General features: G+C 46.4%; 1 protein-coding gene across 1 annotated transcript in view; it reads right to left on the bottom strand.

The window, feature by feature from the left end:
• MRPS15 (mitochondrial ribosomal protein S15) overlaps positions 1–15,097 on the bottom strand; it is a 31,239-nt gene that overhangs the window by 5,049 nt on the left and 11,093 nt on the right. The window contains exons 5-6 of the mRNA XM_040337341.1: positions 13,638–13,722; positions 4,515–4,573 (exon numbers count right to left, since the gene is read on the bottom strand). Of these exons, the coding sequence (XP_040193275.1) occupies positions 4,515–4,573; positions 13,638–13,722 (144 nt within the window). The remainder of the gene's footprint in view (positions 1–4,514; positions 4,574–13,637; positions 13,723–15,097) is intronic.

Genomic DNA, 15,097 nt, shown 5'->3' with positions numbered 1-15,097 from the left:
GGAAGGAAGACATATATAAAAGATGATACTGACATCAGTGTTGTGCAAGACAAAAGATCCCTTGTCCTGGCTACGAACCTCAGCACCTTCCTGTTGAACCGAGATGCTATGAGATCCATGTCCAGAGTGCCCCACTGGAGAGAAATCTGATGAAGCACATCAGGATGCAGGGACTACTGGCCTTGGTCCAACGTTTGACGGCTGAGGTATTCTGCCTGCAAATTGTCCACGCCGGGGATGTGCCCACCTGAGGATGCGTGAGGCCTCCAGCAATGCAGCCACACTCCTTGTCCCACCCTGGTGGTTGACATAGGCCACCGCTGTGGCAGTGTCCAACTGGATCCGGATAGGGTGTCCCCGAAGATGCTCCTCTCACTGCTCCAGGCAGAGCCCGATTGCCTAAAGTTCCAGGACATTGATTGATAACTGCTTATAAAAAGGAAGAGATGGAGCGATTATGAAGTGACACTAATACTTACACATTATTGATGTCCAATCCAGTTAAGCAATATAAAGAAAGTCTTTCAAAATTAGTAGCAAAAGGAGTAAAGAAAAATATTTTATGTAAAAAAGAAGCAGAATATTTAAATCCTTCCTCATGTCGTACCCCAAAAATATATTTTCTTCCAAAAATACACAGGGATAACCAAAACCCACCAGGGAGGACAACAGTTAATGGGGTGGATTCCCTATTATGTAGACTTGGCCAATACCTGGATATTTTTTTACAACCTTTGGTGATATCGACCCCTGCATGTCTGTAATATGGATTATTGCATAATTACTTTTGGTACGATGGAGAATACTACAGAGGACGGGTGTACCTATGGGAGCTTGGTTTGCTCCCAGTGTTTCCAATTTATTTTTGTCACACTGGGAGTCAAAGATGGTCTTTGAACATAGACCCGAATAGCCAATTGGCTACCATAAATTTATAGATGATCTGTTCATGATATGGAGAGGAGATGAAGCTGGTCTCCTCTCCTTCATGAACAGGTTAAATCTAAGTGATAAAAATATAACATTAACATGGAAACATGATAAGCAAAGTATGGTGTTTTTGGATGTTGAGATGCATGTCCATGAGGGGGAGATTTACACCAAAAATTATTGTAAGTCTTATAGCAATTGACGGTTGTCATCATAAACCTTGGTTATTGAACATCCCAAGAGGACAGTTTGTCAGATTGAGAAGGAACGGTATGAGGAAAGAACAATATATGGAACAAGCAGCACAGTTTGAAGAAAAGTTTATACAAAAAGTTCATGACAGTACTTTTGTTAATAAACAGTTGGAGACAATTAAGAATATGGAAAGGAAGGACTTACTGGTAACAAAAGAAAAGAGGGAGCACCAGGCAGCAACAAACAATGCCCCAACCCCCACACAGAGGAACAGGCCAAGCCACCAGCCTTTAGCTCAGAAAGGGGACAAATAATCAGATACCGCACATCGCAAAAACCCACAGAGCACAGGGGGAGAAAATCATCAGGGGGGGGGGGGGGCACAGCCAGTAGAGACAAGGGGTCAGGCAGGGAGGAGGGGAACCTTGCAGGGCTGCCCAATCCCAATAGGAGCTGCGCATGCTCACTGGCCAGGCTGGGGTGACCACTGGATCTTTATTATCCAGCCTAGCTTTTGATAGATCTCAGAAAATAAAAACCCAGAAAAAAAAAAAAAGGAAAAAATGCTATGGAACCAGAGGTCCCAGCAGGGAGTAAGGCCCTGTACACACGATAAGTCCAAACCGATGAAAACGGACTGAAGTTCAGTTTCATTGGTTCACCGATGAAGCAGACTGATGGTCTGATGTGCCTACACACCATCAATTCAAAAACCGATCAAGTCCAACGTGGTGACGTAAAACACAGCGACGTGCTAAAAAAAAATGAAGTTCAATGCTTCCAAGCATGCGTCGACTTGATTCTGAGCATGCCCGGGTTTGGAACCGATGCTTTTGCGTACTAACCATCGGTTATGACCTATCGGTCAGCCGTCCATCAGTCCAATTTTAAAGCAAGTTCTCTGTTTCTGGACTGAAGGACTACAGACCGATGGGGGGTACACACGGTCGGTTTGGACCGATGAAACTGAACTTCAGTCCGTTTTCATCTAATTGGACTGATCGTGTGTACGAGGCCTTAGGCGAATACTCCTGACACTTGGCAGAAAGAACTGGATTGCCTATGCAGAGAGGGGACTTATATCAGCCAGAACTGCACATAGGAGGTGCTGAGTTTCTTTTTTTCTGTCTAGTGTCCTACTCCTGTAAGTGGTGGTATAACTCGATGGTCGAGAATAGAAAATGCTGTGTCCATCAAACGAAAGAGAAATCATGTTTTTCTTACTTTCGGTTATAAAAATCTTGAAAATTATTTATCTTTCTTAATAAACTTATGTCAAAATGTATGCCAGTACATTTCTTTTCTAAAAATAATCCAAATCAGTGTTTATTATTTAGTCCACAAACTAAGGTATATATAAAGTATCTGAAAATGAATCAGTTCTGATGTACTGAAGGCCTATCAAATACCCACCAAATGGCCCCTTTTCAGAAAGCAGACAGTCCAAAGTATTTAATAAGAATGGCGAGTTTTTTGAAGTTGTAATTTTTTTGACACAAATTAAAAAAAAAAAAAAAAGAAAAAAAAGAAGAAGAAATGAAAATAAATTTGTATTTTTTGTTTTACACACCAGTGTGGTACAGTGTCATCATATGACTGCTTGTGGCAGTACTGACTGGTGACAGTGGGGTAGATTCAGGTAGCTTTGCCCATTTTTTACAGAGGCGCAGCGCACCGTTTTGCCGCTGTAAATTTCCTGCGCTACGCTTGATTCACGGAGCAGTAGCTCCGTAAATTGCATGCGCGCTCCGGAAAACTGCCCGGCGTAAGGGCGCGTAATTTAAATGATCCTGTAGGGGGCGTGGATCATTTAAATTAGGCGCGTTCCCGCGCCAAGCGTAGTGCGCATGCTCCGTCAGGAAACTTTTCCGACGTGCATTGCGGTAAATGACGTCGCAACGACGGGTATACGTAGCAGGGGTAGCCTTACGCAAAAACCGACGTACGCAAACGACGTAAACTCCGTACGCAGTGCGCGCGTACGGTTGTGAATCGGCGTTAGTATGCAATTTGCATACTCTACGCTGACCACTACGGGAACGCCACCTAGCGGCCTGCGTAAGAATGCAGCCTAAGATATGACGGCATAAGAGCCTTATGCCAGGCATATCTTAGGCTACAGTCGGCGTATCGAGGTTCCTGAATCAGGAGCATTCGATACGCCGGCGCAAGTAAGAAATTGCACTGCGTAACTATGGTTACGCAGACGCAATTGCTTTTTGAATCTGGGCCAGTGTGTATAAAAATAAAGATAAAATGTTATTACATTTTTTTATTTTTATTTTACATACGATCATCGGATTAGTTCAGTGACACCATAGGGGGGAGTGGTCAGTTTTTTTTTTTCCCTGCGATTTCTTGTTACAGGGATGAATACCGTAACAGCAATTGTTTCAACTGTCCTGAATGACTTTCATTCATGACTGATTGTTTACCATTACAGTGATGCTGTGACTGGCCACAGCTGTCGCATGGTACAGGGTGCTGCGATTTTGCCCAGGTACCAGGTGTTCACTGATGACCAATCATGTGACAGCACTGATCAATGAGAGTTTGTTCTTTGTTCCAAGATGGACACGTGTGGTGGACCAACATATTGGGGCCTCATCTGTGATGCTCAATGGAAGTAACAAACATGGGAAAAACCCTTTGAAAGGATGTAGCATCACTTCCTCTGGTGAAGTAAATGGCAGCGTTTGGCTGGCTTGAATATTGCAAGGGCTACATATGAAAACATCTATGTGCACATATTTTGATCCTTGAAATGCTGAGAACCCCTCCAGTCTTCATAGGTTTGAGTGTCCATCCACTCAATTGAGCTAAGTGAAAGCACCCTTGTATGGTCCTGTCCCCTTGGAATGAACATGATCTATGCTAAAATATATTATATAGTTCATACAGGCTCAATATCAATCGTGATAAGGTTGATATTATGGTAACCACAACTGGAAACTTCAAAGACATACTTCACTCCATCAGGACTCATGAGGTTAATTTATAATCGAAGATAAAAACTCACTTACAAGTGCAGTCATTAACATATAGATAAACCCATAGCTCAGGATGTTGCCTCACTGGTCTCAGTCATTCTATTTTCTGCCAGAGACACAAAGAACCACCACTAAGGCCCCTTGCACACAGGGCGGGCTGCGTTGGAGTCCATCGGCTCGTCAGGGAATCTGTCCGCTGATCTCTACTTAACAGACAGATGGCTGGTCCGAGTCCACTTCACTTAAGGGTGGTCAGATGTAAAAACGGACTGGCTGTCCGTTTACACCCAACCACAAGACGGATGGGGAACAGATCCCCATCCGTCTGTTTTTAGCGTATAGGATCTTGGCTTACACTTTTTTTACCTTATCCTTAATAGGTTTTTGTAAACTGCTTACCTTTGGGTGCTTTTGGATGTGCTCCTTGAAGTTTTGGATTCTGCCTGTCAAAGCTGCAACTGCAATTATAAAACATGTTTTAAATAGCATTCATAAACTCCCATGTCAGTTGAACCAGGATATTTTAGCTTTTGATACATGATAGAGTCATTAATTTACCAAACAATTTATTATGGAGACTTCTTTGGTGAGAACTGTGTCCCAGCCTACATTTTTTTCTGTTTTCTGCTGTTTTAATGAACTGGTGTGTCATGTCATGTGTGCTCATGAAGCAGCTTTAGACATGAGACTAGAGATCAGAACCACTGTCAAACAGTTGTGTAATTTGTCACACGTGGAAAAGGGAAGATCACATGAATAACAGCAGTGAAATACAATGAGGGTAGAGACAGACTAGAAAAGCATGTGCTGGAGGAATGATAAATACAAATTTAACAGCTGATGTGACCCCCCCAGGGCTGCAGTTAGAAATAACGGGCCTCCCAAATTATTTTTTTTTACATTTTTGAAATAAAATTCCTTCTTATTTTTAAAACTTTTTGTTTTACAATTTTATATATAGCAATATATATATATATATATATATATATATATATATATATATATATATATATATATATATATATATATATATATATATATATATATATATATATATATATATTTCAAAGCTGACATCTCACCTTCGAGACAGAGAAAGGAATTGAGGACACAGATTCTCCAATTACTCTCTCTGTAGCCTCAGTTGCACTGCAAAACGAACGAACATGCTGCAGTTAGCAAATACTGACATGTAAGGTACTACACATGGCCCGGATTCACATACATCGGCACATATTTATGCTGCCGTAGCGTATCTTCTTTACGCTACGGCGACGTAGCACACAGAGGCAAGCACTGGATTCACATAACCAGTGCTCCCAAAGCTGCGTCGGCGTGGCTTAGATTTCGAAGGCGTAAGCCGGCGTAGGTGGAAGTGGGTGTGACCCCATGCAAATGATGGTCCGAGCGTGGAGCAGTGTTTTACGCCCGGCGTATCATGAACGGAGCATGAGCAGTGACGCGGACGTATGAGCGCGCCCCTGTGCGCATGCTCACAACTACGCCGGCGCAACCTCCTGGGATACGCCGGGCCACCGGCTTACGCCGAGCGCATAATATACACCCAGCCATACGCCCGTCCGGCGCAAAAGTACATCCTGCTTGTTTCCCCCCCCTGAAGCAAGGTATTTTTGTTCAGCTATGGCATCTGCTAAGGAGAGGAGGAAGAGAAATTGAAATTTCTCAAGGGAGGAGAGGGCTATACTCACCTCAGCTATAGCCAAATATGACGTGTACCTCCATGGTGCCCACAGTGCCCAGACCAGCAAGGCACGGAAGAGGGAGATGTATGCCAACATCTGCCTTGAGGTCAATGCCCTTGGGCATGAGGCCAGGACTCCCGATGATATACAGAAAAAGATTAATGACATGAGACGTCGGGTCCGTGATAAGCTGGCCACTATGAGGAGGCACGTCAGGGGCACGGGAGGAGGACCAGCCTCATCTCTGAGGTTGACACCGGAGGAGAAGGTCGTCGCCAGCTGTCTGAGGCGGGAGCAGGTGGAGGGCATGGAGGGCTTTGACTCCAGTGACCAGGCCTTGAGGACAGGTAAGTGTGTTTTACCCCCCATCCGGTGTGTAGCATGTGAGGGGGTGCAAGGGAACATGTGACAAGTGTGTGGGTTCACCAACATGTGAATGTTTTGTGTCATCCACAGATGTGCTGGAGGGAGCTGGGCCGTCGTCTGCTGCTGGACGACCCATGCCTTCCCCGGAGGAGAGTGCCCACACCTCTCTAGAGGTAGTTGAGGAGGAGCATGGAGAACTCGAGGAATGTGTGTACCTCGAGGAGGAAAACATCTTCTCTGGCCCCTCCAAAACCTCCACCCCCATCAGGGGAAGCCCCTCCCGGTCTACCCCATCCAGGGGAACCCCCCTCCCGGTCTACCCCATCCAGGGGAACCCCCTCCCGGTCTACCCCATCCAGGGGAACCCCCTCCCGGTCTACCCCATCCAGGGGAACCCCCTCCCGGTCTACCCCATCCAGGGGAACCCCCTCCCGATCTACCCCGTCGGGCCCAAGCCTCTCCAGCCCCCAGGAAGGCTTTGCAGAAGACAAGGGGTGTATGCCAATCCCTACAGGAAGGGCTGGCGAGGGAGCAGGCCCGGCAGACGCGCCATATGGGTGCTATTGCCGGTGACCTGCGCTGTGTGGCAGACAGCCTGGCCTCCTCAGCCCAGACCCAGGTTGAATGCACAATGGCTGTGCAGGGCACCACAGCCACTGTGCAGCAGTGCCTGACACAGCAGGCTGAGCAGACCAGCTCGATCTCTGAAAGCCTGCAAGATGTCAGTGCTAACTGCGCTGCTATGGTCACCTGCATTGGGGAGCTGCAGGCCACAACATCAGGCCTCGTGGCAGAGGTGAAGAGCCTGGGAGTGGCTATACAGGCCAACACAGCTGCCATCGAGGCGGAGGGATGGCAGACCAGGCGCCACCAGCGGCACACCACCACCCTCCAGCTGCGGATGCAGGCTCAGACGAACGCAGTCCTCACCCACATTGCCCTTGCATTGGAGGGCAGGCAGCCAGCATCTGCCAGGAGGGACAGACCAGGGGATGATCCTCCTCCTAATGCCCCACCCCCCCACCCGAGGCTCCCCCCAGACAACTGAGGAGTCGGAGCCGTGGCACCATGCTTGGCCCACGACAGGGCAAATGAGTGCCTTTTTTTTCTTTGCTCAGGTTATGAGCTTTTTTATTTTTGTAGTGACTGCACACGGTCAGTAGTGCAGGCTACAGTGTGACTGGTGTGTGAATGTAGGTGACATGCCTGCCAGCAAGATGTGTCACCTTGGGTCGTCGGGGAGAGGTTATCCCCACGACCGTGTGAATGTGGTATGAATGGACAGCAACACCATTGGGGCCTTGGCGTGGCGTTGCTGCTCCCAAGTCCTGCATGGTGGACTTGGGCTAAACCAATGTGAAGTGGATGTGGTGTGAACACAGGACCCCAGATGGCAAGTCACCTTTTTTTATAAAAAATAAAATTGATATTTTTAAATTTATTCTTTTTAGTTCCTTTTTTTTTTTATATATATATATATTTTTTTTCTTTATTTAGTATTTCTCGATTCGCGGCAGAACCCTCCCCCCCCCAGGCCCATGCCTGAAGCTGTGTAAGGGGCCCCATAATTCCTGATGGCGTCCCTGCCTGGCATGTTGGCATACAGGTGTTGTCCTGCAAGTGTGGTTGCTAAGCTCGTCCGTAACGGTGATGCTGCAGCTGCTGTCCAGCTGACCTGTGCACGTCTGGCGCTGAGTTACAACTGCTTTATGAGGAATAACTTTAGGCCAGACGTTGAACTTACGCGTAGCCTGCGCCGGGCGCACGTACGTTCGTGAATCGCTGTATCTCCCTCATTTGCATAGAAAATCAATGGGAGCGCCACATGCGTCCAGCGTAAATATGCGCCCACGATACGCCGGCGTAGGCAAGTTACATTGGTGGAATGAAGCCTATTTTCAGGCGTATCTAGTTTTGTGGGCACGGCGCACAGATACGACGGCGCATATTTGCACTCAGGCGGCGTATCTCGAGATACGTCAGCGCAAGTGCTTTGTGAATCCGGGCCATGCGCCTTATTGTTGCCGTTTTGGAATTTTTTCTGCAGCTTCCACCATTGCATGGGTACTTTACAGAATCCTGCAGTCATCATGTTAAAATCCAAGTAAAAAAAATTCAATCTTTAATATTAACATGCCATAATCAAATTTTACATTTATATGCATATACACCGTTAAGGGTTCTCCTTCTTTACTACTTGGCATCCTCTTATTATTTGGAAGAACACATCTTTATTTCAAAGGGGAACCAAGGTGAGAACTAAAGAAAAAAACGTTTTACTTCCTGTAATCTTTTATAATAACTGTAGGATGTAGCAACAATGGTTATGTATGTCCTTATGTTCAGATTTACATCATTTAGGAACAGGAAAGAGGTAATTTCCACATCATGCAACACTGTCCACAACTGAGGAAATCTGCTTAACCTAGCCAGGCCTTTTTACAACAAACTTAAAATGGTTGTAAAGCCACTTGTTTAGGAACATACAATCCCCTGTGTAACAACGACATGTGCCCCAGTGTATGTATTTTATAAAAAATAGGAAGATTTCAACCTTATTTTACAGTACCTCCCGGCGCTCACATGACTGCCGCCTCTCTCTTGTCCCGGGCTGACAACTACAGCGGTAGGGGCCGAGATATCCTGCTGACATCAGCCGAGGATGAGGGGAGGAGGCAAGCAGTCACATGAGTGCCGGGAGGCGCTGTGAAATAAAGGTAGAAATCGTCATATTTTTTATAAAAACACATACACTGGGGCACGTCGTTATTAAAACACAGGAGACTGTATGAATATCTAACAACAATTATGATAGCAGCAGGAGGGGAATGGGTGGGGAGCAGAGCAGGCACTGTCACGAGCTGACAGGCAGGGAGGAGAGCTGCGGATGACAAAGGGGCGTAAACTGACCACGGTGTCAGGGCTCAGCAGCCATGATAAACCGTAGGTCAGTTTACAGGTGAAGGGCAGAACCAGGGAGGATCAACCAGGTATTTTAGGCGATACAGGGAGGGCAAATTACACAACACAAGTACTGTGCTGCAGAACATGCTTTAAGGGAACAGGATACATTTTTTTTTAGGGCAACAAATGCTTTAAATGAAAGTCTAATACTTGTGCTTTACAAAGCCTAAATGACAAAAGCACTATATACAATAAAAGTGGAAACATAGAAAGCAGAAAAAGACCTAGGGCCAGATCCACAAAAACCTGGCGCAACTTAAAAAATCCCATTTAAGTTACACTGCCTTAAAATTAATACCTAAGTGCCCGATCCACAAAGCACTTACCTAGAAATTTCAGGCTGTGTAACTTAAATCCGGCCGGCGCAAGGCGTTCCTATTCAAATGGGGCGAGTCCCATTTAAATGAGGCGCGCTCCCACGCCGGCTGTACTGCGCATGCGCGAAGTTACGTTACGCCGAGTTTTGTGGATCGCGCCGGCTTAAAAAAGTTGCGTCGGGGAAAAAAAAAATAATAATTTGACAGCGTCGCTCGGCATGCATTCCTGAGGGAGAACTCCATGCCAATTTTCAAAGAAAAAACCGGCATGGGTTCCCCCCCCCAGGAGCATACCAGGCCCTTAGGTCTGGTATGGGTTGTAAGGAGACCCCCCCTACGCCGAAAAATCGACGTAGGGGGTCCCCCTACAATCCATACCAGACCCGTATCCAAAGCACGCTACCCGGCCGGCCAGGAAAGGGAGTGGGGACGAGCGAGCGCCCCCCCCCCCCCCTGAGCCGTGCCAGGCCGCATGCCCTCAACATGGGGGGGTTGGGTGCTCTGGGGCAGGGGGGCGCACTGCGGGCCCCCCCACCCCAGAGCACCCTGTCCCCATGTTGATGAGGACAGGACCTCTTCACGACAACCCTTGCCGTTGGTTGTCGGGGTCTGCGGGCGGGGGCTTATCGGAATCTGGGAGTCCCCTCAAATAAGGGGGCCCCCAGATACCGGCCCCCCACCCTAAGTGAATGGATATGGGGTACATCGTACCCCTACCCATTCACCTGGAGGCAAAAAGTTAAAGTTATTAAACACACAACACAAGGGTTTTTAAAATAATTTATTATTCTGCTCCGGAGGCACCCCCCTGCCTTCTTTATTAGCTCTAATACCAGGGGGGGCTTCTTCTTCCGCTCTCCGGGGGTCTTCTCCGCTCTCCGGGGGGGGCTTCTTCTTCCGCTCTCCGGGGGGGGGGGGGCTTCTCCGCTCTCCGGGGGGGGGGGGGGCTTCTCCGCTCTCCGGGGGTCTTCTTCTATCTTCGCCGCTGTTGACTCGGCGAACCCCGGTTCTTCTGCAGCTGTCCGGTGCCTTCTTCTTCAGCGCTGGCTGCCTGCTATCTTTGTGTGTTAGCTCAATTACTAACAGGCAGCCATCGCGGTCTTCTGTAACGTCACCTTCTTCTCTTCTGTTCTTCTCCCCTCTTCCGATGTTGACTCGTCGCCTCTTGTCACTGCAATGATGGAAGCGCGCCTTGCATCACATTTATATAGGCATCACCGTCCCATCATTCTCCGGTAGGTACCCACGTGGTGGGTGCACGTGGGTAGGCACCCACCACGTGGGTACCTACCGAAACATGATGGGACGGCTCAGGAGGGGGGGGCGCTCGCTCGTCCCCACTCCCATTCCTGACCGGCCGGGTAGCGTGCTTTGGATGCGGGTCTGGTATGGATTGTAGGGGGACCCCCTACGTCGATTTTTCGCCGTAGGGTGGGTCTCCTTACAACCCATACCAGACCTAAGGGCCTGGTATGCTCCTGGGGGGGGAACCCATGCCGGTTTTGATTTTACAAATTGCCGTGGAGTTCTCCCTCAGGAATGCATACCAAATGCCGTCGCTTGAATGGGCCTTTACATGGTGTTACTAGTTTACACTTTGTAAAACCAGCCCTAGTTTTACACTTGCAAACTAAAACTTACGGCGAAAAAACGAAGCAGAAAAGCTTTGTGGATCGCCCTAAGTGCTAATTTGCATACTAGAAGCGGCATTTCGACTCGAAATGCCCCCAGCGGCGGATGCGGTACTGCATCCTAAGATTCGGCAGTGTAATTCAATTACACATGCCGGATCTTCTGCCTAACTTTGGAAAACTGCTTCTGTGGATCAGTTCCAAAGTTAGGACAAGGGATACGATGGAGTAACAGCAGTTACTCCGTCGTATCTCTTTTGTGGATTAGGCCCCAAGTGTTCCTCTGAGCCTGACCCTTTTTACTCAGCAAAGGCTGGGTAGATTGCTAGCCTGCAATACATCTGTAAAATTTAAACAATAATACATGACATACACTTTAAGGTACAGTAAATTTAACCACCTCCCTTTCCTTCCTGCCAAGGCCAATTTTTAGCGCTGTCACACGTTGAATGATAATTATGTGGCCATTCAACGCTGTACCCAACTACATTTTTATCATAATTTTCTTCCCACAAATAGAGCTTTCTTTTGGTGGTATTTAACCACTTCCCGCCTGCCGTACGTCTTTATATGGCCGCAGGGTTGTTCTACTTCTCTGAGCTCCTCCTGCTCCTCCTGGCCACTGGGGGGCGCGCGCGTGCCCGCCGCATCACTGGGATGCCGATGCGTGTGCCCGGCGGCCGCGATGTCCGCCAGGCTCCCGCGATCGGCGGTTACAGAGACAAGGACGTGGATCTGTGTGTGTAAACACACAGATCCACGTCCTGTCAGGGAGAGAGGAGACCGATCTGTGTCTCTTGTACATAGGGACACAGATCGGTCACCTCCCCAGTCAGTCCCCCTCCCCCACAGTTAGTAACACTCACTAAGGTACACATTTAACCCCTCCCTCACCCCCTAGTGTTAACCCCTTCAATGCCAGTCACATTTATACAGTAATTAGTGCATATTTATAGCACTGATCGCAGTAAAAATGTGACTGGTGCCAAAAATGTGTCAAAAGTGTCCGATGTGTCCGCCATAATGTCGCAGTACGGATAAAAATAGCAGATCGCCGCCATTACTAGTAAAAAAAAAAAAATTCTGTTCCCTATTTTGTAGGCGCTAAAACTTTTGCGCAAACCAGTCGCTTATTGCGATTTTTTTTTTTTACCAAAAATATGTAGAATACGTATCGGCCTAGACTGAGAAAAAAAAACAAAAAATTTTTTTCAAAATTGTCGCTATATTTTTGTTTATAGCACAAAAAATAAAAACCGCAGAGGTGATCAAATACCACCAAAAGAAAGCTCTATTTGTGGGAAAGAAAGGACGTCAATTTTGTTTGGGAGCCACGTCGCACGACCGCGCAATTGTCAGTTAAAGCGACGCAGTGACGAATCGTAAAAAGTCCTCTGGTCAGGAAGGGGGTATATGTGCCCAGTAAGCAAGTGGTTAAAGAGGAGCTCCAGGCTCCTTTTAGAAAACATTTAAAGTTAGCAGCTACAAATACAGTGCCAAATGTGGCACTGGAGGCTTAGAGGCAGATGAGCCGAAAATTTTGAAAAACATTTTTTTTTGGTTTCTGTCAGAATTTTTTTGTAAAAAATGTATTTCTCTTCTGCACTGGTGAGGTGGCAGTGATGGGGAATGATAGGTAGCATGGATAGGCAGCACTGATTGGCACAAATTGACATCACAGATGGGCACTGTTTGGGCTGCACTGCAATCAGGGCACGAATGATCAGTGTCCCGATTACCTAGGTCTTCCCTGTGAGGAGATGCCGCTGATCGGCTTTCCTCTCCTCACACTCTGTCAGCTAGAGGCGAGGAGAGACGTTGTTTACATGTGATCAGCTGCGATTGGACACAGCTAATCATACGGGTAAAGAGCTGCTGCCGCAGCTCTTTACAGGCTGGGCAACGTCATACCCTGTTGGGCAAGAACAAGAGAGCCGTCTTTTGTCTATATGGTGGGAGGGAAGTGGTTAAAGGATATCTGCACAGAGAAAGAAAGTACAACTACAAAAAAGGAAACCTGCACACACAAATTATGCTAAGAGCCGGTTCACACTGGGGCGATCCGACTTCCAGCGCGACTTCCAGAGGCGATTCCAACACGACTTGAATATGAACCACAGGGCGATCTGGGGAGATTTACAACACGACTTGAAGTCGTCTCCAGGACAGGAGACATTCCAGTGGCCAATAAAACAACAATCAGCTCTGGGAGAGGGAGGGGGAGGGAGGGGTTTGCCTGAGAAATGTATGTTATCTTCCTAGAAAGTAGCTTCAGTTAAGACAGTGATCCGACTTCTGAGGCGACTTCCATTGAAATCAATGGGTACAAATCGCCTACAAGTCGGATTGAAGGAGTACAGGAACCTTTTCTGAAGTCGGATCGCCTTGAGTCGTGTGTATTAACACTGCTCCCATTCACTTCCATTGTTTTTCTCTACAGCACGACTTGGGACGACTTGAGGCGACATGAAGTCGGATCGCAAGTCGCCCAAGTGTGAACCGGCTCTAACTGAAATCTCTCTCCTAAAACTTAGCACTCACTTTTGACTTCTTTAGATGTTCTATCATCAGGACTTCTTTTCACTTTATCCACGAGCTGCTGGATTTTTATTTTGAGCTTGTCAGACTAAAAGACACAGAACAGCACATTAAAAGAGAAGTATAGGCTATTAAAACAAAAAAACGTTAGATTCACCTGGATGGATGCAGCATCAATCTGATGCTGCATCTGTCCCAAACTGGCTCAAAGATCGAGAACTGAGTGATCAAACACCATTGACCAGCGGCTTTAGCCTGCTGTCGGCGGAAATGGGTCACAGGAGTGCAGAAAAAAAAAATACACTCCAGTGAACCCCAGAAGAAGTATAGCCAAAAGAGCTTTGTCCATACTTCTCCTTTAATAAAGTTACAGTTAAAGCTTTAGGTTCACATATGAAAACAAATAATTATTTACAAATTATGCACCTTATGAATCCACACATGTATAAAGCAAGAACATACAGTGGATATAAAAGGTCTACACAACCCTGGTAAAATATCCGGTTTCTGTGATGTAAAAAAATAAATAAAAAAAATAAAGACAAATATAAATAATTTCAGAACTTTTTCCTCCTTTAATGTGACCTATAAACTTTTCTTTTAGCAGGGGGGGGGGGGGGGGGGGAATAATAAAAAAATAAAATAATAATGTGGTTGCATAAGTGTGTATCTGTGTTCAGAATTAAGCAAGCACATTCAAACTCATTGGCGTAAAATGAAGGATGGATGGCCGCACTCCAAACCAAACAGGTTGTCTTTATTTAAACGAACAGCAAAAACATACCAGATCACAGCAACAGAAACAGGAGGATAACCGACGTTTCGCACTGACTTAGTGCTTATTCATGGCTCGAGCAATGAAGTCGCAGTCAAAAAATTCGCTGATCGCCGACAATAGTATAAAATGCAATAAAACTATCCCCTATTTTGTAAACGCTATAAATTTTGCGCAAACGAATCGATAAACACTTATTGCGATTTTTTTTACCAAAAATAGGTAGAAGAATACGTATCGGCCTAAACTGAGGAAAAAAAAAAAATTATATATGTTTTTGGGGGATATTTATTACAGCAAAAAGTAAAAAATATTGCATTTTTTTTCAAAATTGTCGCTCTATTTTTGTTTATAGCGCAAAAAATAAAAACCGCAGAGGTGATCAAATACCACCAAAAGAAAGCTCTATTTGTGGGGAAAAAAGGACGCCAATTTTGTTTGGGAGCCACGTCGCACGACCGCGCAATTGTCTGTTAAACCGACGCAGTGCCGAATCGCAAAACCTGGCCTGGGCATTTAGCAACAAAATGGTCCCGGGTTTAAGTGGTTAAAAAGGTGGAAAAAGTTCTGAAATGATTTATCTTTGTCTCATTTTTTTACATCACAGGAACCTGACATTTTAACAGGGGCGTGGTAGACTTTTTAGATCCACTATATCTATTTAGCGTATTCTTCAAAATGAACCTGG

The sequence above is a fragment of the Rana temporaria genome, chromosome 2 (assembly GCF_905171775.1).
Source record: "Rana temporaria chromosome 2, aRanTem1.1, whole genome shotgun sequence".
Taxonomy (NCBI): Eukaryota; Metazoa; Chordata; class Amphibia; order Anura; family Ranidae; genus Rana; species Rana temporaria.
This window is presented reverse-complemented; position numbering and strand designations above follow the sequence as displayed.